The sequence below is a fragment of the Phyllopteryx taeniolatus genome, chromosome 4 (assembly GCF_024500385.1).
Source record: "Phyllopteryx taeniolatus isolate TA_2022b chromosome 4, UOR_Ptae_1.2, whole genome shotgun sequence".
In the NCBI taxonomy this organism is placed as follows: Eukaryota; Metazoa; Chordata; class Actinopteri; order Syngnathiformes; family Syngnathidae; genus Phyllopteryx; species Phyllopteryx taeniolatus.
Window position 1 is genome coordinate 6852461 of NC_084505.1, and position 27907 is coordinate 6880367.

The 27907-nt window shown below is 43.1% G+C and overlaps 2 protein-coding genes across 2 annotated transcripts in view; one reads left to right on the top strand and one right to left on the bottom strand.

The window, feature by feature from the left end:
- ppp1r12c (protein phosphatase 1, regulatory subunit 12C) overlaps positions 1-16768 on the top strand; it is a 34819-nt gene extending 18051 nt beyond the window's left edge. Inside the window, exons 11-20 of the mRNA XM_061772238.1 lie at positions 2332-2465; positions 2583-2670; positions 7700-7817; positions 9812-9927; positions 10840-10886; positions 11397-11430; positions 11636-11740; positions 12374-12424; positions 12569-12619; positions 15903-16768. Coding sequence (XP_061628222.1) covers positions 2332-2465; positions 2583-2670; positions 7700-7817; positions 9812-9927; positions 10840-10886; positions 11397-11430; positions 11636-11740; positions 12374-12424; positions 12569-12619; positions 15903-15989 — 831 coding nt within the window. The 3' untranslated portion in view covers positions 15990-16768. The remainder of the gene's footprint in view (positions 1-2331; positions 2466-2582; positions 2671-7699; positions 7818-9811; positions 9928-10839; positions 10887-11396; positions 11431-11635; positions 11741-12373; positions 12425-12568; positions 12620-15902) is intronic.
- Positions 16769-16824: 56 nt separating this feature from the next.
- LOC133477461 (rho GDP-dissociation inhibitor 1-like) overlaps positions 16825-27907 on the bottom strand; it is a 33438-nt gene continuing 22355 nt past the window's right edge. Inside the window, exons 4-6 of the mRNA XM_061772243.1 lie at positions 21453-21529; positions 20225-20288; positions 16825-18306 (exon numbers count right to left, since the gene is read on the bottom strand). Of these exons, the coding sequence (XP_061628227.1) occupies positions 18107-18306; positions 20225-20288; positions 21453-21529 (341 nt within the window). The 3' untranslated portion in view covers positions 16825-18106. The remainder of the gene's footprint in view (positions 18307-20224; positions 20289-21452; positions 21530-27907) is intronic.

Genomic DNA, 27907 nt, shown 5'->3' on the forward strand with positions numbered 1-27907 from the left:
AGAACTTTGCTCATGTTCCGGGGGAGGCGGGGGACATCGAGTCCGAGTGGACCATGTTCCGCGCCTCCATTGCTGAGGCGGCCGACCGGAGCTGTGGCCGTAAGGTGGTCGGTGCCTGTCGTGGCGGCAATCCCCGAACCCGTTGGTGGACACCAACGGTGAGGGATGCCGTCAAGCTGAAGAAGGGGTCCTATCGGGCCTTTTTGGCCTGTGGGACTCCTGAGGCAGCTGATGGGTACCGGCTGGCCAAGCGGAATGCAGCTCTGGTGGTCGCTGAAGCAAAAACCCAGGCATGGGAGGAGTTCGGTGAGGCCATGGAGAAAGACTTCCGGACGGCTTCGAGGAAATTCTGGTCCACCATCCGACGTCTCAGGAGAGGAAAGCAGTGCACCACCAACACTGTGTATAGTGGGGATGGGGCGCTGCTGACCTCGACTCGGGACGTTGTGAGTCGGTAAGGAGAATACTTCGAAGACCTCCTCAATTCCACCGACACGCCTTCCCATGGGGAAGCAGAGTGTGGGTTCTCTGAGGCAGGCTCTCCTATCTCTGGGTTTGAGGTCACCGAGGTAGTTAAAAAGCTCCTCGGTGGCAGGGCCCCGGGGGTGGATGAGATTCGCCCGGAGTTCCTAAAGGCTCTGGATGTTGTGGGGCTGTCCTGGTTGACACGCCTCTGCAACATCGCGTGGACATCGGGGACAGTGCCTCTGGATTGGCAGACTGGGGTGGTGGTCCCCCTTTTTAAGAAGGGGGACCGGAGGGTGTGTTCCAACTACAGGGGGATCACACTTCTCAGCCTCCCTGGTAAGGTCTATTCAGGGGTGCTGGAGAGGAGGGTCCGTCGGGAAGTCGAATCTCAGATTCAGGAGGAGCAGTGTGGTTTTCGTCCTGGCCGTGGAACAGTGGACCAGCTCTACACCCTCGGCAGGGTCCTCGAGGGTGCATGGGAGTTCGCCCCAACCAATCTACATGTGTTTTGTGGACTTGGAGAAGGCGTTCGATCGTGTCCCTCGGGGAGTCCTGTGGAGAGTGCTTCGGGAGTATGGGGTACCGAACCCCCTGATACGGGCTGTTCGGTCCCTGTACGACCGGAGTCAGAGTTTGGTCCGCATATCCGGTAGTAAGTCGGACTCGTTCCCGGTGAGGGTTGGACTCCGCCAAGGCTGCCCTTTGTCGCCGATTCTGTTCATAACTTTTATGGACAGAATTTCTAGGCGCAGCCGAGGCGTAGAGGGGGTCCGGTTTGGTGGCCTCAGTATTGCATCTCTGCTTTTTGCAGATGATGTGGTTCTGTTGGCTTCATCAAGCCGTGACCTCCAACTCTCATTGGAGCAGTTCGCAGCCGAGTGTGAAGCGGCTGGGATGAGAATCAGCACCTCCAAATCTGAGACCATGGTCCTCAGTCGGGAAAGGGTGGCATGCCATCTCCAGGTCGGGGATGAGATCCTGCCCCAAGTGGAGGAATTCAAGTATCTTGGGGTCTTGTTCACGAGTGAGGGAAGAATGGAACGGGAGATCGACAGGCGGATCGGTGCAGCGTCTGCAGTGATGCGGACTTTGTATCGGTCCGTTGTGGTAAAGAAAGAGCTAAGGCGAAGCTCTCAATTTACCGGTCGATCTTTGTTCCTACCCTCACCTATGGTCATGAGCTGTGGGTCGTGACCGAAAGAACAAGATCCCGGATCCAAGCGGCCGAAATGAGTTTCCTCCGCAGGGTGTCCGGGCTCTCCCTTAGAGATAGGGTGAGAAGCTCGGTCATCCGGGAGGATCTCAGAGTAGAGCCGCTACTCCTCCGCATTGAGAGGAGCCAGATGAGGTGGCTGGGGCATCTGATTCTAATGCCTCCCGGACGCCTCCCTGGTGAGGTGTTCCGGGCATGTCCCACCGGGAGGAGACCCCGGGGACGACCCAGGACGCGCTGGAGAGACTACATCCTTCGGCTGGCCTGGGAACGCCTCGGGATCCCCCCGGAAGAGCTGGATGAAGTGGCTGGGGAGAGGGTAGTCTGGGCGTCCCTGCTGAAGCTACTGCCCCCGCGACCCGACCCGGATAAGCGGTAGAGAATGGATGGATGGATGGATATATATACATATACATACATATATATATGTATATATATATACATATATATAGTTATATTTTTCCTGATTTTAAAAAACAAAAAAATGGGGGAGGGGAGACTGGGAGGCTGGAACGGATTAATGGTATTTCTATTTGTTTCAATGGGCAATGGTGATTTGAGATAAGAGTATTTTGAGTTAAGAGCATGGACACAGAACAAAGTAAACTCGTATCTCAAGGCACATCTGTATTTGTATTTCCACAATTTAGAAATCAGACGAGAGAGGTGGGGAGGAAGATAAGGAACAGGACAAGAGTGTTCGCACTGCCAGAGTTCAGCCCACCCCTCATACAAGGGACAATACGTCTGAGAGTCCCAACACACCTACTACTGAGCGGCGCAAGTAGGAAACGCACAACTGCATACTGATTATCGAGGGAGTTCTAAAAGGAACTTTCCAAAATGTTTATTTACGTGTTGCTCTTTGTTGCATTGTCCTTTTGTTTTCATTTTTTTTCAGGTTTCAGGCACCAGTCAGAGATGAGGAGTCTGAGTCTCAGAGGAAAGCTCGCTCTCGACTCTTGCGCCAGTCCCGCCGCTCGACTCAGGTATACAGCGGGGATTTGAACCAAGTTCATTTTCGTAGCCAGTTGAATGTCATTAAGGTCTCCACCTTTCTATTCAGCTTGAAAGTTTTTGTAACGTTTGGAATGTGATGGAATGCAGCAATTGGATGCTGCAAACTTTTCACATTTGTGACTTTTGCATGTCCCACTCACTCAAGGGCTGTCAACAAATGTTATCAAATTTGGCAAATGAGCTGATGATCGGTGATACATTGGCGACTATGTGCTCAATGTACTACTTGTGTCAGCAGTATTTATCGATCCCTGTGTTTTCATAATATTTGTTTTCAAAGCCCAGAATACATTGCCATGCGTTCACCTGATGTGCTCATACATCTGAATCACCTTGACACACTCTAGCAAATTAAACCTTTGCCTTAACTAATAAGTAAGGCCACACTGCTCTGTAGTTACACCACCATGATATCTCTTTGCATGCCATGTGTATAAAACACTCTAACATAATTACAATTGCTGGCCCACTTATTTTTTTCATTCACCACTGTTCTTCTGTTTTGTATTGGATTGAACAGTTATTTTTATTTTACTACTACAGTGATCTTAGTGCATGCGAACAATTTGACACTTGCCACAATAACAGACATGATGATTAATTGAATTGAAAGCAACTTACTTTATCAGTTAATAACTACTGAACTACTGTAGTAGTGAGACAATTGCTGCTGTGGTTGAGTGAAAGCTATATTTATGTCCTTAGTAAAAATCAAAATTTTAGTTAACTCTCTTGATGTAGACAGCTCCCAGGAAAACTTTCTTTCGCATACATGCAAATAAGTCACCTTTCGGTGAAATTCGCCGTTTTGAACTAAAAATAAGTCATTTGCGTGACTCATATAGATCCGTTGAGTTTTTCCTGTGGTTGGGCTGAGGGTTGCTGTCGTCATAGGCTGTTTCATACTCCTTGAACGCTGGCAGCAAGATCCATTCCACCATCCATACACAGATGTAATTGTGAATATTACTGCGCGGCGGACGAATATGCGAGTGCATTGGCCTGAGGTTCGCCTGTGTGCTCGCCTGTGTGCTCGGGACCTGCTCACAGGAGTTGACAAGACCAGAAAAAACACTTCCGCCGCTTCTGCTTTTAGGAAGTAATGGTACTTTTACTCCGTTACAATGATATGAAGGTCGCTCGCTACTTTTATTTATCAATTATTCCTTACCAACTATTTCGTGCGCGAGACTACGACTTCGGCATTGGGCACTATTTGCGCCAATCCAATTTAAGCGCTAGTGACGTTTATCTAGTTCACCAATCAAACAACACAAGAAAGTCACATGACCTCACACAACGTCTTCTATTGGGCTTCCCGGGCATAGGTATTAAAACTAGATAAGCCAGCCTGGCTGATTGTCGTGCCTACCTGGCGGCCATGTTGGGAAGGTTACCATGAAGGCAACGGCATGTTTACATTTAGACAACGGCATGTTTACATTTTAGACAAACAAAAACAAAAGCTTTCATGTATTGGCGTGTATGTCTGATACTGTCTGCCCAAACACGGATATTTCAGCCCACTTATAACTTAGAAAATTGCAGATATTTTGTTGTAGTTTTGGCTGTGCATACACACACACACACACACACACACAGCAACATAAGATCAATAATAACATTGTTTTGTTATCCTTTTTTTGATGTTCATGCTGTAGTTGAAAAAAAAAATAGAAATTACTCACTGTTAACTCAGTACTTGAGTAATTATTTCACTGTGTACTTTTTTGCTCTTACTCAAGTAATCTTTTAGACGACTACTTTTTACTTGAATCACATTATTGTCAAGTAACTACTCTTACTTGAGTACAATATTTGTCTACTCTACCCTCCTCTGGTGCAGACATCCTCCATTTGTACTCTTACGTGTAAGCAACATTTTTGCTCATCAGATCAGCCCGTGTCGTATTTGATACACTGGTCTTTTGTATCTTCGCATTGAGGTGCTGCGGGCCATGGCCCTGGTTGTGGTCCTAGCGGAACCGCAAAGCACACGTAACATCGGTGACAAGAGTTGATCCGCTAGTACATCTTGTATTAATTTTTTTTTTTTAAATCAGTTTATTTGAAAGGGGACAATGCAATTTCATAAAACACATGAAATACACATGGTTAAAAAAGTCGGAATTAGCCAGAAGGCTAGTTTTCATCTGTAGTCCCCTGGCCATGATGTAAAAAAGCAGTAAAATACATCTACAAGACAATATAATACAGGATACATAATCAAAGACTTACTATACTATTAAGAGAGTCTAAAACCACAAATCATTTGATCATAGCAAAAAAAAAAAAAAACATCATAACATACTTGTTCCGTGTTGGCAGCTATAGGTGTTAACTTGCCACATTTTCAGTTTTTTGTGAAGGCCTTGTATGTTGTAAGCAGTTTAACCTCCTCAGGTACTGAGTTCCACTCACCAGGGCTCCTCACTGACCAGGCTGACTTACTGAAAGTGCTCCTGCGCAGAGGAATGAGACAGTCACCTCTGAAAGAGCCTCGAGTGACACGCTCAGAGCTGTTTCTTTGGCTGATGAACTCAGCCAGAGGAGCTGGAGCCAAATCATGCAGTACTTTAATAATCAAATTTAAATCTGCAAATATGTGAAGACTGTCCCAGTTTAAAAGACTGTATTCTTTTAAAATTGCACAGTGATGATAGTGCCTTGGTTTTTTATCCATCACTTTAATTACTTGTTTGTACAAAACTTCCAATGTTTTTTTTGCATTCTGACCAGCCTGGGACCAACTGGTTATGCAATAGTTAAAGTGACTAAGAATCATTGAATGTAAGTAAATTTTTGCGGCTTCAGTTGACATTTCATTCCGAATTGCACGAAAATTTGCGAGGTTTAATTTAATATTTTTACACAATTTGTCAATATGGGCTTTAAAGGAAAGCTGTAAATCTATTATTAAACCAAGATATTTGTATTGGCTGTGTTGGATTTATCTTGCCCAACATTATAAAAAATAGACACAAAAGGAATGAAGACACTGGTTTCTTTTTCTCATGAGGAGGGCATATGGGAGATTGTTCAGATCACAGTCTCTCAACACGCTCTAACCAATCTCTCCCGTCGCTCCTGCATTTATTTGAAAATAGGAGAGTTTTTCCCAGACATAATTTTCTAAACAATAAGACACAACACAAAACATTGGACCAACACCTGTCATGTCCCCGACCACATCCGATCACGTCCTTGGTTCAGGCGCCCTTCCATCGGATGATGCTGAGTCATCTTTTTGAAGGCGAGACATCTAAAATCGTCCATTTACGTGTTGAGTCCCATATTAATTTAGAGTTATTAACGGTTTGGAACACCCTGCATTTCCGGTGCTTTAGTATTGCGGGGTTTGGCAGCCCCCTGTTTCTTTTATTGCCAATGTTTGCATATAGCTTTACGCTGCCAGCTTCCGCATCAGCCAGCAGTGGAGGAGGCCCAGCCGGCAGTGGAGGAGGCCCAGCCGGCAGTGGAGGAGGCCCAGCCGGCAGAGGTGGAGGCCCGGCCGGCAGAGGTGGAGGCCCGGCCGGCAGTGGTGGAGGCCCGGCCGGCAGTGGTGGAGGCCCGGCCGGCAGAGGCGGAGGCCCGGCCGGCAGAGGCGGAGGCCCGGCCGGCAGAGGCGGAGGCCCGGCCGGCAGAGGCGGAGGCCCGGCCGGCAGAGGCGGAAGTCCGGCCGGCAGAGGCGGAAGTCCGGCCGGCAGAGGCGGAAGTCCGGCCGGCAGAGGCGGAGGCCCAGGTGGCAGTGGTAGAGGCCCAGGTGGCAGTGGTGTAGGCCCAGCTAGCAGAGGTGGAGGCCCAGCCGGTAGAGGTGGAGGCCTAGCTAGCAATGATGTTAGCTGATCTAGCATTGGTGTTAGCCCGGCTGCTCGAGGTAAAGGCCCAGTTGGCAGTGATGTTGGCCCAGGTAGCAGAGGTGGAGGCCCAGCTAGCACTGGCCCAGGGTTTAGTTCAACATCACCAGCCAAAAGAAGTATCAGCAAGAGATTAAAAACACCCAGGAGTGGTTTGCCTGTTCCTGCTCACCTGGGGGTGGCCTAGCATGGCCATAGTCCAGCACCCTTGTGAATAGCATGTGCTGACTCCATCTGGCTGGATACAAGGTTAGAGTGTCCCTTTTTCTTGGACATGTTGAATTTAGCAGAAGATAGAGGGTTATCCAAACAGCAAAGGAATACGTTGATAGCATAATCCATGGTCCTATTTGATCTTTGGATGACTTTTTAAGCAAACTCACAGGACCTGCCAAACTGTGTGGCTGCACCCCGGCAGCCATCTTTTTTTTTTTTTTTAATTATCTAATTAGTTTAGTAAAAGTTAAATCTATTAAGCGATGTTAGGGGTTATGTCACAAGACAGAATGAACTAACTTCAAATTCAGAAATGGCCAATAAAACAGAAAAATATTGCACTTATTATTTCCAGGCGGATGCATTTGGGATTAGCCTTTAGCGTTGGTAATAGTGAAAAATTAAGTGAAACAGATAATCATTTTAGTCAATTCTTTTCCAGAATGAGAGTGCTTAAAGAGGAGGATACTATTCATGTGGCACAGCTTGGCACCAGGTGAAGTTGGAGATGGGCCTGGCTCAAATTGGAGACCAAAACAAAAAAGCAAAGAAATGAGGCAAATTTAATTAGAATCTTAAATTTGTACATCAACATGTACTTGAGCGGTGTAAATAACTGTTTTTCTGTGTGAAGAAAATTTGTTTATTTTGCCTTATTGTACTCTTCAGAGTCTTCCAAATTGCTTAATTTATGTTATAAATCAAAATAATTATATGCGGGAGCTCGGGGGATCCGCCTAGACCCCACCGCCCCCTACAATGTTTTTTTAAATAATTTTTTTTGCCACCTTTTTAACGCCTTTGGTGTTTGCATGTCTGGTTTTGTAATTATCATCTCATCTCGCTAATGTGTGTGATCGCCACCTTTTCTATTTACCAGGAAACAACTGAAAGGCTTCTGTGAATTGTGGTTTATCTGTTACAGGGTGTGACTCTAACAGACCTAAAGGAAGCTGAGAAGACTGTCTCTAAAGCTGCTGATCCCCTGCCTCGTAACATTCAGCCTGTCAGCCCCATCATCTCTTTCACACCTGCTGAGAGGGGTGAGTTTGTTTCTGGAGACATACCAGACCTACTCAATGTTCTCTGTTCAGCTTAACATTTATCCCATTGTACTGTCTACATTGGTACGAATGAAAAAAAGTTTTTTTTTTTCTGAGGATATGTGCCACCCATCAATATTGTTTTATATCATGATGTTTCTAACGTTCAGTCATTTAAATATAAACAGGATAAGATTTCTCATCAGAGTAGGGCTGGGCAATTAAGTGATCAAGATCAAAGACCATGGAAAATTTCCCTTCGATCTCTGTTATCAGCTCTGAGCGTATTTCCTTGATCTAACACCGCAGGAATATGCGTGACAACAGCCAATCAGTCGTCCTTTTCCTGCTTCACTTCCGGTTGCCAGTTTTTGGAGTAAACCGAAACCGCGCCTCCTTGGCTGGCCCGACCCCGGCTCAAAACTCTCGGTTCAACTTGAGGCCTCTTTATACTCCCGTGCTTGCAAAAATTGTCGCCGTGCACAGGATGCCGCGGAAATAATCTCTCGTGATTGGTCTGTTTTAGTCACATCCTGTGATGATGTATTCAGTTTTCCCCTTGGTTCCACATACCACCTATGCTATTGATTTTGCAATATAATTAAACACATCTGGTCATTTAGGTCCATTTGTTGTAGCAGGCACTGATTCACAGTCTGCATTGTTGTTGCATTGTTCCTTGAAAGTAAAAACGGCTACCGGAATTGGCCATAAAATGCAGAGGAAACTCCGCTCTGTGGTGTCCTGGCCAATACCAGCCGACACCCCCGACTTGGTGGAGAACTGCAGCACAAAAAACAGCGCGCGTCGGTTGCGCTCAAGTATAAAGATAAACTGCACGCGGGATAGCCGCAGCGACGTCAGTGCAGTCACCGCCCGCGCGAGTATAAAGAAGCCTTTAGCTGTCGTCACATGGAGCACGCCGTTTCGTCTGTGGCCATTCTTCACCAGTGCTGCTGACCGGCAATGGAAGCGGCTGGCCGCTGCTCGAGTTGTTATTGCAGGTTGTGTGGCGGTGTCTCCAAAGCGGCATGGATCAATGCTATTAACTAGCCGATGTGCAAGGTATGTTGGCGCCCTAAAAAACGAGCAACACTTGTCTTTAATGATTTGAAGAAGTACCACCCCAGTGATTATGTGGGAAGCATAAAAATGCGAGCGCAATCAGTACAGCCTGTCACTCACTGCGTAGGACACGTAGCATTTGCAGTTAACCACTGCAACAAAAGCAACAATCAATTGTGTCATCATTATTCAGGTGGGGTAAAATGGCAAAACTAGTTAAAATGTAATATTATTACAGATGATATACATTTGAAATGAGCAATAATAGAATAACATTAACAATAACATCATAACTACAGAATAATGTTTACAATCCAAGGTGTCTTCATTATCCCAGAGGGGGCAGTTTGTTTATTTTGTATTTTGTATCTTCAGAAATACTCAGGATTCCAAACTAGTGCACTGTTGTTATATTTTCCTACATTCGTTGCACTGTTGTGTGAAAATTGTTCTTATATTTTTCTATATTTTATTTGCTTTGTATGCCAATATCATTTTGGAGTTACTGTTTTAAATACTGACTATTAGGAGTGTTGTGAAAGGATGTTTATAAAATGTCGAACTACTGTCTAGCTTTTTTAGTTTTCAGTACAGATGCTTTAAAAACATTAATTCATTCATCTTCCGTTCCCCTTATCCTCACTAGGGTCGCGGGCGTGCTGGAGCCTATCCCAGCTATCTTCGGGCGAGAGGCGGGTACACCCTGAACTAGTTGCCAGCCAATCGCATGGCACACATAAACAAACAACCATTCGCACTCACATTCACACCTACGGGCAATTTGTCCACCGTGCCATGCTTTTTAGTTATTCTTCCTATATTCTTTGTAGGTGTTCCACAGTGGTGTTAGATACTTTGGTGATTCTTCAACAATGTCTTGACACCCATTAGACTACAGTATGGTTAAGTGCCTTCCTAATGTGTTACAGATACAGATCCAGTAAAACAGGAAGAGCCCGAGGGAGACAAGCGTCTGGGAGTGAAGGACAGGAGGCGAGCGAGGAAAGAGAGGCGCTCCACCGGCATCATTCAGCCGGGCGGGGAGGTGAGAAAGACGCTCACGCAGTCACTAAAAGCTGAGAGCTTCCAGCCAATCAACAATGGATTTGTTTCAAGTGCAATTCTGCCACCTTGGGTGTTTGATGTACAGTTACTAATTTATTCTTCATAAATGCTTTCTTTTTTGTGTGTGTGCGCGTGTGTGTGTGTCGGACCCTATTAAGGCTACAATCAGTGTGCTCTTCTGTTGTACAGTTATAATTGAAAAAGGTGCTTAACAATTTAAAATTGGGGTTTATAATCTGTTGTTCCACTCCAATACTATAGGCAGTGGTAATCTATAAAAAAAAATATTTTCAACTCCCAATCAATCAAGGATAAGCTCGGTCCACTTTCGTCTGTATATAAGAGTTTTCACAGTGATGAATACAAACTTTCTTGGATCTATTACATGGTCCCATACTATAAAAATGCATAAAGAAATGTTTGGCAAATATCCATCCATAAGGGTAAGTGGTAGAAAAGTGGGAATCACAGGGAACATTTACACCTATGCACAATTCAGACGCGTCTTCAGTCCAATTTATGAAGCATATTTTTGGATTGTGGGAAGAAGCTGGAGTGCCTGGGGAAAACCCATGCAAGCGCAGACAGAACATGCAAACTCCACACGGAAAGGTCTGATTGGGTCAGACCCAGAACCTTTCACTATGAGGCTGAATGCTGACAAAATGCTCCACCACCAGATAATGAATTCATCACTCAAGCTGTAATCACCACACAGTAAGCTAACATTACATCCTTCAACTGGTTTGAAATACTTGGATAACTGTGTAGGTGAGAGCAGGTTAAACATAAATGTGGCCTGTTTTTTTTTTTTTTTTTATCGGAAAATGTCAGTAACGAGTGTTAGTAAAGTTGTCCTAGGTTTTTCGCTGACAACCTGTTTGTGTTTCAGAATGACGACGAGGATTTGGATGATCCAATCAATAGCAACGCCTCCACGTGAGTTTTTTTATTTTTTATTTGTTCTAAAAATTCTGATTCATATGTTATGCATTGTCTTATTGTATAATATTAGCATAATCTCCTGTGATAAGAGAAAATATATTGTTCGTGTGTTTGTAAAATGTTTTATTTTTAGATGCCAGTACTTGCAGATATGTGGCTTTTGATTTGTGTTTTCACGATAACATCATATGGAGTAGAGCATTGCATGAGTGATGTGAGCTTCTTGCATGTCTAAATAGTGGTCAGGAATAGTGCATTAAGTCAGTACTCTCTATCAAGTTGATCATGCTTCCAAATGTTTTTGAAGAAGAATTAGTACATGTCCCAAGTATCAGGACCTAGATCCAGTTGATCTCTCAACTTTTTGTGTGAATACTTTCATTTGTGCCTTGCTTCCCTACCATGAGAGTTTTTTTTTAATTTTTTTATTTCATTTATTAATTCCAAAGACAAGCAAGCCAGTTGTAATCTGTGTTGTGATTTTTGTTCTGTGTTTCTGTGCAGTGCGATCGGGTTAGGGAATGCTGACTATAGGATGGTACGTGTCTGAGCTCCTCCCCTCGCAGAATCTTGGGACATTCCGAAAAAAGAAACGCTGGAGTGTTATTAAAGGGATTTTAACTAGAAGTGAACAGATTTGCTAGTTACTTCCACCTACTATACATGCATGGACCTTCTTACCATCATCAGGACCTACTTATTCTGAGCCTGGACTCTTGTATATTTGTACATTTCCCCTCCAGCTCTACTTCCAGGTACTGCAGCAGAACCTGGCACTGAAGGACAAACTGCAGGAGATGGAGCTGCTGCTGAGCCAAAATAAAGTGGACTTGGAGAGACTCAGACAGGTCAGGCCGGTTTGACGTTTCATTTGGAAAGAGAAGTTTAGCTAACTAGACTGTTTGAACCTGGACAGCAGCAGTAGGCTTACAAATGGCTGGAAATTTCTGGAAAGGTTCTATTACATTTCCATGGATTGTTGAGATGGCAAAATTTGGAAGTATTCCAAGTTGGAAACTTGCCATTGGAATTTCTGGGAATTAACTGGGAATACTGGATAATTTAATGGAAAGGTCATATTCAAGCATAAATTGAAACATTTTGCTTCATCATAAGCAGACATCCATTGCAAAATAGCTCACAACACAAAGCAGAAAAAAAAAAAACACCAAGCGACAGCTCTTTACTTGAAAAACTAAAAAAAGTTGGGTTACACTTAAGTCAGGGTAATAATAATAATAATAATAATAAAAATGTTATTTGTAACATGCTTTTCACTCTTCTTGCATGAAATCTGGTTGTTTTAGCCAGGATTTTGCTAAAATATATTTGCCCCAACTTTATTTCGGTTCGGTTTTGGAGCCAACTTTCAATTTGAGAATTCTTGCAATATTCCAATAAATAATAGAATAATGGGGGGGGAGTGCCAAGTTTGACTTGTGGTGATTCTTTTACCCGACTTGTAACAATCTCTGTGACAGAATCAAGATAGCAGCACAGAGAGACCTGCCCTGTTGGAGCTGGAGAGATTTGTAAGTCTGCTCTACTGCAACGAGATCTTGGTGCAGCACAAGCATATGTTTGTGGTGCTGTTAATTTGATGGAAGCAAAAACGTTAGTGTCAGATATTGATTGTCTGTCTTGTGGCTCAGTCCCTTTTGTTTGTGTTGTTTTAGGAGAAGTTGGCCCTCCAGAGGAGAGCAGTGGAACTGGAAGAAGACTTGAAGGTTCTGACTGACTTCACAGTGACAACCACTCTACAGTCATATGTACAATTCAAATGAATAAGCAGAGCTGGGAAAAAACAAGCCACTTTTCCATCAAGCAGTACAGTTTGTCATTTCTCCGGGTTCTCCGGTTTCCTCCCACATTCCAAAAACACGCATTGCTAGGTTAATTGAGAACTGTAAATTGTCCGTAGGTGTCAATGTGAGTGCAAATGGTTTATCTATAGGTACCCTGTGATTTCCTGGGGACCAGTTCAGGGTGTACCCCGCCTCTTGCCCAGAGTTAGCTGGGATAGGGTTCAGCACGCCCGGGACCCTAGTGAGGCTAAGTGGTACGGAAAATGGATGGACGAATTGATTTAAATTCTCTCTGAAATTCATCCATCCGTTACCACACATACGCTTGTCCTTAGGGTCTGTCGTAGGTGAACTGGTGCCTATTCCAACTGATTCATTCATAATTCATTTAAAACGGGCACTAGGTGTTATCTTCTATTAAGAAAAAGTCTGTTCATCGTTTTATTACATTATCGACATGCCAGCACAATGTGCAGTAGTGTTCCCAACCACCACTTTATCACGTCACATTTTTGAAAAGGGTTTTTACTGTATATTTACTGTAATGCCCTCACATGTGGGGAAAGGACAGCCACAGTCACGTTGCACTTTTTAGCTGTTTACTGGCCACCGGGAGAACAGTAAAACACAGCTCACTCACGCAGGTGCTGCTGTCGGTCACAGCTCTCACCTGGACACTCACACGCCACCATACAAGGCCCCGCCTCTTAAAGGTACAAATATGTACACAGACACGATAATAAATCTAGGATGAATTAGATTGGAAGGCGTGAAACTATATTAAAAAAAAAATATAATTTCTGGTATCACTGATTTTTTTGTTTTAATTTAAAAAATTTTTTTTTACTTGTTTGTGTCTGGAACGTATCCCCCGCGTAAAACGGGAGGTAACTGTATCCAGCATTCCCCCCCCCCCCCCCCACACATTTTTCCATAGAATTAATGTAAAGGGAATGAATGAGTTCTGGACTCAACCTGTGGTTATCATAAAACCTTTATCAACAACCGAGTGTGTTTTAAGTAACATTTTAACATTTCTAACCCTCATAGAAGTACAATTACAAGGTAACCATTGGGCAATAAAACTAAACAAAATGACAGTGAAATTCTAATGACTCTTTGAAGGCGTCCTGACAAAAACAGGAACGTTGTCGATACTGTCAGATGATGTTTGTTTGACCTTTGAGGCAATTTTTATGTAGAAAATGTGGGATTTAACTCCATGATTTACTAAGTTGTGTGTTCACTCACTTTTAACAAGATTGCGCTCGCTGTTGGCAACAGGTGTAAAAGTGATGACCGCAGTATTGAAAAGGTTTCGCGCTTTAAGTAGCTCTGATGGCTTTCAACATGGAACATTGAGGAGAGCGGGAGTGCTGGAGCCTATCCCAGCTAACATCGGGCAGGAGGCGGGGTACACCCTGAACTGGTTGCCAGCAAATCGCAGGGCCCGTATAAACAAATAAACCATTTGCACTCACATTCACACCTATGGGCAATTTAGAGTTGTCAATTAACCTACCACGCATGTTTTTGGGATGTGGGAGGAAACTGGAGTGCCTGGAGAAAACCCACGCAGGCACAGGGAGAACATGCAAACTGCACACAGGCGGGGCCGGGGATTGAACCCCGGTCCTCAGAACTGTGAGGCAGACGCTCTAACCAGTCGTCCACCGTGCCGCAGATGTATTATTCAAAGACTCAAAATCCGCCAGTTCAATTCACCTCAGGTTTGTGTGGTAAATTAATCAATTTGCTTATACAGCCCCCTCCAAAAGTATTTGAACGGCAATCCTTTGTTTTTGTTGTATACTGAAGCCATTTGGGTTTCAGATCAAAAGATGAATATGAGACAAAAGTTCAGAATTCCAGCTTTTATTTCATGGTATTTACATCTAGATGTGTTAAACAACTCAGGACAGAGCACCTTTTATTTGAAGCCACCCACTTTTCAAGTGAGGAAAAGTATTGGAACAGACATTAAATTAACTTAAAGTGAATAACTTAATATTTGGTGGCATAACCCTAACTTTCAATAACTGCATCAAGCCTGCGACCCATTGACTTCACCAGACTGTTGCAATTCTTCATTTGAAATCCTTTTCCAGGCCATAACGGCAGCCTCTTTCAGTTCTTGTTTGTTTCTGGGGTTTTCTGCCTTCACTATCCTCTTCAGGAGGTAAAATGCATGTTCTATTGGGTTAAGGACCGGTGATTGACTTGGCCAGTCTAAGACCTTCCACTTTTTCCCCCTGATGAAGTCTGCTGTGTTGGTAGTGTGTTTTGGGTCATTGTCTTGTTGTATGATTAAGTTTCTCCCGATTAGTTTGGATGCATTTTTCTGTAAATTGCCAGACAAAACGATTTTGTAGACTTCAGAATTCATTCCGCTGCAACCATCATGAGTTACATTATCAATAAAGACGAGTGAGCCCGCTCCAGAAGCAGCCATGCAAGCCCAAGCCATGACATTACTTTCACCATGCTTCACAGATGACCTTGTGTTTTGGATCATAAGCAGATCCTTTCTTTGGCCTTTCCACTTTGGTAGAAGTTAATCTTGGGTAGAAATCAAGGTTGCGCCCATTTTTGCATGTGCAATCCTTTAGTAAATCAGGCTCCAAAGGGTACGACGTTTGGGGGATTGCAATTCAGAGGTTCCACCGTACAAAAGGACCTCTGTATATGACTACGTTCCCTTTAACGTTAACCAAATTTCATCAATCTCGAAACGCTAAATCTATAAGCTACGCTGTCGTAAAGTTGAAATTTCAATTAATTATATATTTTTTTAAAACACTGTGTACTGCGGTAACTGATTGTGCCCTGTGCCGCATGATGACATAGTAATCTTAGGCTGCTGCGCCAACTAGTCCGTTACAAGCCGTTTGTAAACTCGAAACGTAAGTCAGGACCTGTGGAAATTGAGGAACCCCTGTAGTCCTTCTGACCACATCTTAAGTTGCAGCAAACCATTGAACGTGACTGTGATTTGAATTATAAATACTGGGTCTAAAAGTACTTTGTTTACAATTTGGAGTGCAAATAAAGAAGAGCAGTTAAACACAGCTGATTGCTAAAATAGATAGATATTGTTGGGGAACATAGTACTGAGTGATGCGTACCTCTGCTCTCCTGTCAGATATCGTTCAAAATGATTGTTCGAGCAATGATTTGACACCAGCTGCTTTTTTGTTTTCCGAAGGTTCTGGGAGACCTGAAAGCAGACAACCAGAGGCTGAAGGATGAGAATGCTGCCCTCATTCGAGTCATCAGCAAACTCTCCAGATGAATCCTAAAAAAACCCTAATCCTAAAAAACAAAACAAACAAAAAATACCTTAATGTATTACAGGGAGTTGACTCACATCTATGTCAAACACATCCAAGGGTAACTGAACAGAATTTCAGGGCTATTGCAGAATCACTGTATGACAAGCTGAAGTGCACCTTCTGTGGACTGGGGTGTGCTCCTGTTCACATCCTCTTGTATTCTGTTATGTGGTTGTTGTTTTTAACTGGAACATTTTAAATACTTCGGTCCATTTTTGTATAAACGTTGTGTTGAGAGACTAAAAGCCATGCTGAATAATATTTTTGACATTTAGAATGGGTGAAGAGAAGTACTGCTGTTGGTGATTAGGAAAAGAACAAATGGAAATGTGCCAAATCCTGCCCAAATTTGAATGAATGTTGAGTGGCCCGTGTTGTTCCTCAGAATGGACCAAATGTGTAAATGTTTAGCTCAGTGTGTGTCTATAAATGGTGTACAGGCAAGAACATTGGCATTTGACATCATTGTCATTTCATATTGAGTTGGAGGCTTCTGAAAACAACTTGGAAGCTAAGGACAACAGTCACCTTGTGATGGATTTCTACTGTTCAGTAGACAAGGCCAGATGCAAGGCCTTCTACTGTTTACTGTACTGTCATTTAAAGAAACATTTCATGTAATACTGTGCCTTTCTGTGTTTTATGACATAATATTGTCAATGATTCTGGCTTCTGTTGGTGCAAATAAGTTCATGAAAAACTGTGCCCCCCCCCCCCAAAAAAAACCAAGTCTTTCTTGTTTCTTGAGAGTTCTAAAATGTGTGTGCAGTTGTTCCAGTCAAACCACATTAAGAGTCCAAGCTGAGCAAAATCTTTATTGACAAAGAATAATCACAAATGAGATCATGTACAACCCCACCAGCATGCCAGTGATTTCATAGAAACTATACAATGTGAAGGAATGTATGGCGCAGGAATACATAGCTTATGTTAAAACAACAAAGAAGCTACATCCAAATGCTCAGTTCATTTAGTGTTTGTGTTACCAGTCATTTCTTCCAAAACAGTCTTCATCTGAATTACTGAGTTAAGTGTTATGACCCTTGTCACTGTGTTTAAAAATAAAAAAAAGCTAGCAGCTGATACCACTGCCATCAACGTCTCCCATCAGCAGCAGACGCCGCCAGCTTAGGTGGTGTTGCAGGGAGCACGAGTACATTAAGGCAAATGAGGACCACCACCAAAGCAAACGAGAGAAACATTTGTGACAGTTTTCTGTACATGAGCATTTGCGATAAGGCCTCAGGCTTCTTATTTTCTCCAATTCTAAACATTCATGACCCTGCAATTATAAGGGTTGATTTGGGGCGCATTGGCCGACAAGTTACCTGTCAAATCAATCTCTACTTCAACAGGGCTACAGGTGGGTGTTACATTGATAGCGAAGTGAGCCCTTGACTTGCCATGCTACCTGGCAGCAAACTCCACCCAGGGCAGCTTTTGATGACCAATATTCTTGAGCAACACTTCCCATTTTAAAAGGGGGAGTATGACTACATGTAGAGCAGCTCTGAATGAAGGCAGGTATTGGTCATTATATCAAAAGACAGCAAGCACGTGGACAGCGGAATGATGGATGTGGTGGGGAGACAGCTGATTATCAGTGATGTCGATACAGTCACAGTTACACAACCAGTGATACAACTAGATAGAAAGGCAAACTAAGTTGATTGTACACTTGCTTTAACCATGTACTTCATTGGGAGGAAGACACCATTCTGAAGAAGCAGATCTTGATTTCGACCAGCAAAATGAACAGAGAGGAGTAAAGCGGGGGGGAAGGTTTGAGGTTCCATCAATCAAAGCTTAATGAGGTGAGGTGATGTGATTGGATTGGATGGTTGCTTGAATGGACGGGGGAAAGTGTGCTACTGATGCTAAGAATGTGAGGACTGTCAAGAGTGTTAAGCAGATACAGACATAAAGGCATGAAGAAATGAAATGTACGACAGTATTTAAAAAAAAAAAAAAGGCCCAAATGGCGGAAGGAGACTGCAGTATTGGGTGTCGGTGCAGCAGGTGTCTCGTGACACACAACTGGTAGACATCTTCGACTCGGCACCCACTGAAAGGCCTCTTAGTCTTTCCAGTCTTTCTTGATGTTGAGGTTCCACTCCCAACTCAGGTGGTCGTGCTTGTCGTCATCAGTAAATTTGGATTTGATGACGTAGTTGCCGCGGGCCATTAGGCCTTTAGGAGCCTCCTCCACGGTGGTCAGAAAGTCATATGCAGCAGGGCGGGGCCCATAGCTGCCCACCATGTAGTCAGATTTGTCAACTGCAGACACAGATCAAAGTGGATTACAAGGGAAAATGATGGTGTAATACAGCGGTACAGCGGCTGAAATAAGTATTTAACATTATTTTTCTCACTAAATACATTTCCAAATGTGCTATTAATATGACATTTTCACGAGATATTGCAACAACCCAAGTAATCCATACATACAAAGAAAGTAGAACAAATAAACTCAGAAATTAAGTTGTGTGTAAAAATGTGAAGTAACACAGGGAAAAACGTATTGGACACATGTGCAAGTGTAAAAAGGCAAGGAAAGCCAAGACAACACCTAAAATCTATCAATACTCAAACAGCAATCCAGTCAGTGCAAAGGACTATCAACTGGTTCAGTCCTAATTGAGGGCCGACAAAAAGGTCTCATTGCCAAGATGTGAGTCAAGACACATCTCATGATGGGTAAGAGCAGAGAGCTATCTCAAGACCATCAAAAACTAATTTTTGCAAAACATAACGATGCCATTGGTTACAGGCGCTCAAGGTTCCAGTGAGCACGGTTGGGGCCATAATACGCAAGTGGAAAGCCAATCATACCACCGTAAATTTCCCTCGATCAGGTGCTCCTCGCAAGATTTCTGACAGAGGAGTGCAAAGAATAATCAGAAGTGTTGTCCAAGAGCTCAGGACCACTTGTGGAGATCTTCAAAAATACCTGGAATTAGCAGGTACCGTTGTCACAAGGAAAACAGCGAGTAATGCACTCTACCGCCACGGCCTGCATGCACGCTCATCACGCAAGACCCCATTGCTGGGGGAAAAAAAAAAAGCATGTCAAAGCTCGTTTAAAGTTTGCTGAACAACATTTGGACAAGCCAGTCAACTACAGGGAGACTATAGTCTGGTCGGCTGAGAGCAAAATGTAACACTTTGGATGCCATAATGCACACCACGTTTGGAGGAGAAACGGCACTGCACATCACCCTAAAAACACCATACCAACAGTGAAGTTCGGAGGTGGGAAGAGGATGATGTGGGGCTGCTTTTCAGCAAATGGTACTAGTAAACTTCGCATGACTGAAGGAAGAGCAAATGTACTGAGACATTCTTGATAAAATTATGCTGCCATCTACGAGGATGATGACGAAGAAACGAGGGTGGACATTTCAGCAGGATCCAAAACATACTGCCAAGGAAACTCAATTTATAGATAAAAAAAAATCTTTTAGGATTTGAAAATTCCAGACCTTAGTGGAATTGAGCCTGCCCAATACCAGACTTCAAGTAAAAATCATTTTCATGCCCAGTTATACTGTAGTTCATACAGCTGTTAGCACATTCCTAACAGTAAACGTTTTATTTTAGCAATCATTTTAGAAGACAGTGCACTATGTGACGTCAGGCAGCTACACCTGAGCGATCCTCAAAGATGTCAAGGTGCACACAGCATGAACAGCACTCACTCTCCAATACAAGGGGCACGCGCACACACACACACACACACCAGAAGCACAGACTGAAATAATAATTGCGCAACAACGAATCAAATGAAATTGGTTGCCAACACTTAATTATCAATTGATACATAATTCGCCGATCCGATCAATGACGTCATTGATCAAAAAAATGGATACATTAATTACTGTATTTACTTATTATATATTATTCATTCTGTTTGTTACAGAACCACAGACACCCAACAAATACAAACACAAAACATTTGATCGAATAAAGAAACTTAAAGATCAATCCACCCTATCGCTTGCATTCTGACCAATGCACACTCCGCGATCACAACACTACTGAAGCAGATAGTTGGAGTCAAGTCCCCATAACAATAGCAAAGTGCACAACTGAATTAAACTGATCATTGGCGTGGCCTAAACAGCTGTGTTCAGGAGATTCAACCAATGGAATTTGCTACGCTAATGAGAGTACTGCAGCAACATTGTTCACTCACTTTTCATTCCTTGCCTGTATGTCTGCTGCACATATTTCAGACCTGAAACAATCTCCCTGTTCACCTGAGGAGGCAAGAAAAAAATGACATTATGGAAGACAAATCAAACATTGGCTTCATGCAAAAATCTTATTTCAAATCTGAATTTAGAATGAAGCTGGAAACACTTAATATCAATTTCTTTCAACATACACAGTGTACTTGTGTTACTACAGGAATCAGCAGTGGTTATCACTTCCGGAACATTTTCTCTACTAAACAGACGAAAGATTGCTATCTTTGATACCATTTCATTTGTAGTTATTCAACCCTGCGAACATTATATACAGTATGTCAGGGTGGGTGCTGTGCTACAGGGGAGTTTGAAATACTCCCTCTGCTTATTTTTAAATGTTTTTATGATTCCGATGTTTATTGAAAATGCAGCCGGACAGAAAAGGGCTTTAGGGGACAGACCGAGGGACAGAGTGGACAAGGGGATTAGGGGTGAGAACCACAGCAGAACAATAATGAGACAGTCTCGATATTTGAACACAAGTAACATTACAACAGTCATTTGTAGATTGGGGGGGGGAAATACGGGAGGACATGCAATAACTAACCAAGAGAACAAGAGGACAGAAAAGGGCAGGACAGGATGTGGGAAAATGAGCAAGGCAGTGCTATTGACGAGTGGTGGGGTGCAATTCTTTTTTTTTTTTTTGTATCTAAACACCTGTAAGAACCTGTGTTGTTGTTAGTCATCCCAGCATAAGTAATTAAAGCCTGTAGTGTGTCTATCGAACTTATTAGTGAGTCAACAACACATCACATGCATGTTAGTCAACTGGTGTACGGAGTTGCTGAGCAGGCACATCGAGGAAGGATGAGTCCCCCCCCCCTGCACCCACAAGGTGGGGGGCAGAGTCAACAAGCCCGTCCAACCTGGGGGACACCACCGACCACCCAGGACGTGCCGAGCCCGACCAAAGTGCCCTGACCAGTCCCAAACGGAGGGGCACTACTGTCCCCCACGCTCCTGAAAGAGATATGAGTGGGCCCAATGTGCGGAGTATGTACAGTGTGAGCACTAAAAATGTGCAGATCGTGTGAAGTAAGAGGCCCGAAAAAAGACCCACGCAGTACTTTTCAACCTTTACTGAGTGCCAAATTTTGACCAAGGTAAGAATAATTGTCAGAGCATAACTGTACACACACTGTACATAGCCGCAAGAAGAATTGCTCTCACCTTAAAGCTGATCTTTATTTTGTATTCAACTCCTTCCTTTAGAACAAAGGCCTCTTTCTTGAAGGATTCCAAGTCTCCTGGTGGAAATGTGGAAAAATTAAACGGGTATCAACATACACTTGATCAGGTATACATATCGTGATTACATTATCACAGTCATCCGTACTATTCACAACATCGCTAAAAGAAAAACCTAAGAAGAAAAACCACAGATCAATAACCAAAAGCATTGTTTTAGCAAGATTTTTAATACGAAACATATGAGGTGTGTCAGAAAGGTTCCAGGACTAGTGTTAACTTTTCCCCTTCGACATAATCCCCCTGCACGCTAATGCACTTTCCCAGCCTTCTCTGCCACGCCTTTCTGCACTCCTGGAAGGATTCTTCTTACACAGCCATCTTAATGTTGTTCACATCTTCAAAACCGGTCTCCTTGACGACCCCCTTGAGTTTACCAAAGAGGAAAATATATAAATAAAATCACACAGAGCCAGGTCGGGTGAGTAGGGAAGTTGCTCCAGCGCAGCGACGTTCTTCTCAGCTAGGAACTGTCGGCTGATTAGGGCATGGCGAGCAGGTACATTGTCATGGTGAAGCAGCCACGAGTTGTCCTTCCGCGTCTCGCCTCTTCTCACGCAATGAACTAAGCAAACGCTGCAAGATCTCTTTGTAGACGTGCTGGTTGATCGTCTGGCCCTGTGGCAAGAACTCCCAATGGACCATGCCCCTCACGTCGACGAACGTGATCCACAAGACTTTGGACTTCGATTCTCTTGCTTTCTTCAGCCTTGGCGGCGTCAGATTCTTCAACTGAAGGCTATGGCGTTTGGTCTCCTGGTCATACACGAAGATCCATGAATCGTCAGCTGTGATGACTCTCCTGAGCAATTCTGGTTCTTTTTCAAGACGCTGGAGGATGTCCTGAGAGAATTGCATACGTTGATCGTTCCGGTCATCATTTAGCAGTTTCGGCCCCATCTTTGCACAGAATTTCCGCATGCCCAAACCTTCAGTGAGAATCTTCCAAACGATCTTTTTTTTTTTTTTTTTTTTTTAAAGACAGTAGAATCTCTGAATTTTTGGGACTACTTTTTTTCCAATGCCAATGTGTATTAAGTTGAAAAATGCTAGGCAGATTTGCCATAGTGGAGGTCTGTATAGCTATAGCAGCATTTCCTTTAGCTGTACTCATGTTCTTTAGACTACAAACTAGTTGGAGCCAAGTAATTTTGACAATTTTGTCACCCTCTCTCACGAAACTTAAAAGTCAAGTTTTCTTCTCATATCTCTCAAATTACCTGGCAGGTACTTTCAGTGTTGACCATCAAGAAGGGGGTCAGATGTCTCAAAAAGATCCTCCTGAGAAATGATCCCATCTTGTGACGTGTGCTAAGAGCGGCTTTCTTTCCATATCTACTTGTAAAACGGTCAGGGCCGACAATGGTAAATGTTAAACGTTCAATATTTAGAGACTTCCAGTATGGCAGCTCGCTAGACGGACGTGTGGATTTTCTCACCCCTCACACATCCATTTCAATCCTGAAACAGCCTCGATATTCCCGAATGCAAAGTAACTTTTTGCTTGACTGAGAGGATTCTGAAAAGGACAACTCAAGGCAGAAAGGAACACAACGATTGACTTTTATCTGGCCGCGAGGTCATCGGCAACGGAGCATAAAGTAATGGCGGACGCTGGTGTCGAAGAAATTAGCCCAACTCAAACCAGTTCTTGAAGCTATATTAAGGACTTCTTAAAACAGGAATTCTCCGATAAGATTGATGGAGTTTTGGCTGAAATTGTTGGGATGAGGAAGGAAATGAGGGAATGCGCTGAGCGAATTAAAAACACGGCCCCCCGTATATCTAACAAAGAGGAGGACGCCGTGGCTGAAAAGGAAGCTAAACTTCAGAATCTCAAAAAGAACAAAGAAATGGGAGACAAGCTGATGGACCTGGAAATGAACCGGAGAATGCAGAAGTGGATGACGCATGCTCATTCCTTGAAAAGTGGATCCCAGAGCCATTGGAAATTACAACGCTAAAATCTAAACTGTTTCTCGAGAGAGCCCATAGAGTTGGGCAAAGCCTTTCCTCAGTGTGTGTGGAGAGGTCATCTGCTTTTCTAAGGAGTGAAGTGAGGGAAGGGGTTTAAAGCCTTGTTCAATGGCTTGGTGTGGAATACACCAGTTTCGATGAAGTTCATAGCATCAAGGGTTTGTTTTTGGTGCAATTTAAGTTTTTGTCTTTGCAAGGGTCCCATTTCTATCTTTATGGAAAATCTCTAACTGGCCGTAAGTGGCAAATATGTCCAGTGAGTTAGAGATCAAATTTACATCTTGGAATTGTAGAGGGTTGCAAACATTTGTCAAGGTCAAACAGGTTATGAGGAGGTTAAAAGAGCTGAAATCGAAAATGATTTTCCTCCAAGAAACACACTTGGTTGGAAAGGATGATGTGAGAATAAGGTGGCGATGGCAGGGGGAAGTATATTCGGCACCTTTTATAACCCAGGCAAGAGGGGTAATGACTAATACATAGGACCATTCCATTCAGGGTCAAAAAAAGTGATTACAGACCAAATGGGCAGATACTTGATTGTGCAAGGCATTCTCTTTAATGAATATCTTAATTTAGTCAATGTTTATGCTCCAAATAAAGATGACCCTAACATTTTCAGTGATCTATTCTTAAATTTGGCTTCCCTACAAGGATTGTATATTATTACAGGAGATTACCACTGTGCGATGGAAGGAATAGTCCGATCTACACGTGGACCACCCCCCACAAAACGGAATAGAGAAATTAGCCGACATTTTATTAAAGATCTGAATTTAAGGGACATCTGGAGGGATCGCAATCCACAACGGTTAATGTTTTCATATTATTCCAGTACATTCAATTCATAGACGACAGGGTGGAGTGGACCTATTTGTTCGGTTTGTTTTGGAGAAATATTTTGCAATTGGGTAAAGTTATTGTTAACGACCCGAACGCCAAAAATAATAACTAATAACATTATATCAAGACCAATTAAGGTGGAGAGGGGTTGTAGACAAGGTTGCCCACTATCACCGCTATTCTTTTTTATATTGCAGCCATTTAAGTTCATTTTTTCCACATTAATGTACACACAGCACTCCATATTGACAGAAAAAAAACGAATTGTTGAAATTTTTCCAGATTTATTCAAACGAAAAACTGAAATATCACACAGCCTTAAGTATTCAGACCCTTTGCTCAGTATTTAGTAGAACCACCCTTTTGAGCTAATAGAGCCATGAGTCTTTTTGGGAATGATGCAACAAGTTTTTCACACCTGGATTTTGGGATCGTCTGCCATTACTCCTTGCAGATCCTCTCCAGTTCTGTCAGGTTGGATGGTGAACGTTGGGGGGCAGCCATTTTCAGAGAGATGCTCAATTGGGTTTAAGTCATGGCTCTGGCTGGGCCATTCAACAACAGTCAAAGAGTTGTTCTGAAGCCACTCCTTCGGTACTTTAACTGTGTGCTTAGGGTCATTGTCTTGTTTGAAGGTGAACCTTCGGCCCAGTCTGAGGTTCTGAGCACTCTGGAGAAGGTTTTCGTCCAGGATATCCCTGTACTTGGCCGCATTCATCTTTTCTTCGATTGCAACCAGTCGTCCTGTCCCTGCAGCTGAAAAACACACCCACAGCATGATGCTTCCACCACAATGCTTCACTGTTGGGACTGTATTGGACAGGTGATGAGCAGTGCCTGTTTTTCTCCACACATGCCACTTAGAATTAAGGCCAATAATTTCTATCTTGATCTCATCAGACCAGATAATCTTATTTGTCACCATCTTGGAGTCCTTCAGGTGTTATTTAGCAAACTCCATGTGGGCTTTCATGTGTCTTGCACTGAGGAGAGGCTTCCGTCGGGCCACTGTGCCATAAAGCCCCCACTGGTGGAGGGCTGCAGTGATGGTTGACTTTGAAGAACTTTTCCCCCTCTCCCGACTGAATCTCTAGAGCTCAGCCACAGCCTCTTTGGGTTCTTTTTTACCTCTCTCACCAAGGCTCTTCTCCCCCAATTGCTCAGTTTGGCTGGACGGCCAGCTGTAGGAAGGGTTCCGGTCGTCCCAAACGGCTTCCATTTAAGGATTATGGAGGCCACTGTGCTCTTAAGAACGTAAAGTGGAGCATAAATTTGTTTGTAACCTTGGCCAGATCTAGGACTTGCCACAATTCTCTTTCTGAGCTCTTCAGGCAGTTCCTTTGACCTCATGATTCTCATTTGCTCTGACATGCACTGTGAGCTGTAAGGTCTTATATAGACAGGTGTCTGGCTTTCCTAATCAAGTCCAATCAAACACAGCTGGACTCCAATGAAGGTGCAGAACCATCTCAAGGATGATCAGAAGAAATGGACAGCACCTGAGTTAAATATGAGTGTCACAGCAAAGGGTCTTAATACTTACGGCTGTGTGATATTTCAGTTTTTCTTTTTTAATAAAATCTGCAAAAATGTCAACAATTCAGTTTTTTATCTGTCAATATGGGGTGGTGTGTGTACATCAATGAGGAAAAACATGAACTTAAATGATTTTAACAAATGGCTGCAATATAGCAAAGAGTGAAAAATTTAACAGGGTCTGAAAACTTTCCGTACCCACTGTATATCCAAGTCGATTGATAGATGGTGAGCTTTACCCATTTCCTTGATGGGGAGGATTAACATTTAAAAAAATGAATGCACTCCCCAATCCTTTGTATTTGTTTCAGAACATCCCCCTGCCACCTACAAATGACTTATTTCCCAAGATGAAAACAATGTTCATTAATTTTATATGGAAAAACAGAAGGTCCAGACTCCGTTTGTCTCTTCTGTATTTACCTTACGACAGGGGCAGGCTCCAACTTCCTAACATGTTACGGTACTATTGGGCTGCACAATTGAGAGCTTTGATGTATTATTACACAGAGGAGGGGTCACCTATGTGGAAGGAACCAGAGTTATGTTCTTTGAAGATACCAATGCCATCTTATTTTTACTCAGACGATCCTAAAAAAAACTTGAAAAGAGTACACGTAATCCGATAGTGAGAAATATGATAGTTGCACGGCTGGCGGTTAGGAAATATATGAATACATTTTCCTTCCTCTCCTGCTTCAGCCCTGTTTGGGGAAATAATTATTTTGAACAGGGCAGAGCTGACGGTGGCTTCAAAATCTGGGCCAATAAGGGTGTGGGAGTCTTTGATCAACACTCAAAAGGGAAATCTTTCATTTAAGGATCATGTTTCTACATTTGGTATCCCTCAAAATCATTTTTTCTAATTTTTGCAACTCAGAAGCTTCATAGCAGCGAAACAAGGAGGGGACACCTCTGTCATTACTGGAAAAAGAACTAAAGATTCAGTTGGAAGAGGTATCGTTTCTAAATTCTACAACATGCTGGCCGAGTTTTCTACGGAAAGCTCGCAATGTAAATTTAACGCATGGAAGAATGACTTAAAGGAGGATCTTACAATGGAACAATGAAAGTCAATCTGTGTAAAAGCCCAAGAACAAACAGGCAACGCACTGCTCAAACTATTACTATATCATTTGCTAATGAGAGTCTATATAACCCCTGAAAAACGTAACCGGTTTGGATTCAAATACACCCGATACTTGCACAAGGTGTGGTTAGGATACAGGCACATTACTCATGCCAGAGTAGCATCTGCTCCATTTGCACAATGATTGAGGAGTATCTGCAACATTTGCACAATCAACATTGTCCCAGATTATCGCGCTACTCGTCACTTTAAACTGCATACACTCCTTGAAGTCCCGGCGCCCTTTGCACAATGGTCATTGCACCAGACTATTGCAATATTAGTCATTCGAACTGCTCTATGTGCTAGAGGACTCTGCATCTTTTTGCACAATTGTAAAAAAAATAATAATAATAATAATAATGTACCGGCATTAACAGATAACTATTAACCTCTTATTGCTCAGTGACTGTTTTTTGTCAATGTCTTTATGTCTCAAAAGTGTTCTCTGTCAATTGACTGACTGTTGTTGTACTAGAGCGGCCCCAACTACCGGAGACAAATTCCTCGTGTGTTTTTTTGGACATACTTGGCAAATAAAGATGATTCTGATTGTTCCACTGTATATGGAATTGTCCTAGATTACAGGAATTCTGGAAGGATGTGAGATCAATGATGCAAACAATTCTGCATGTGAATGTGGGTTTGGATCCCACATTTTTTTCTGCTCGGCCTCTGTCCAGCTGAGCCTAAACTAAATAAATATGAGCGAATGTTTATGGATCTAAGTTTGTTACAAGCAAAGAGAGTGATTGCTCTGTCATGGAGGTCATTTGGAAAACCAAGTATTGTAAGGTGGTTTAAAGAACTCCTTTGGAGAAGATTACATAGTACATTTTGAGAGGTAAACAGGACATCTTTCAAGGAGTTTGGGGACGATTTCTGGACTATG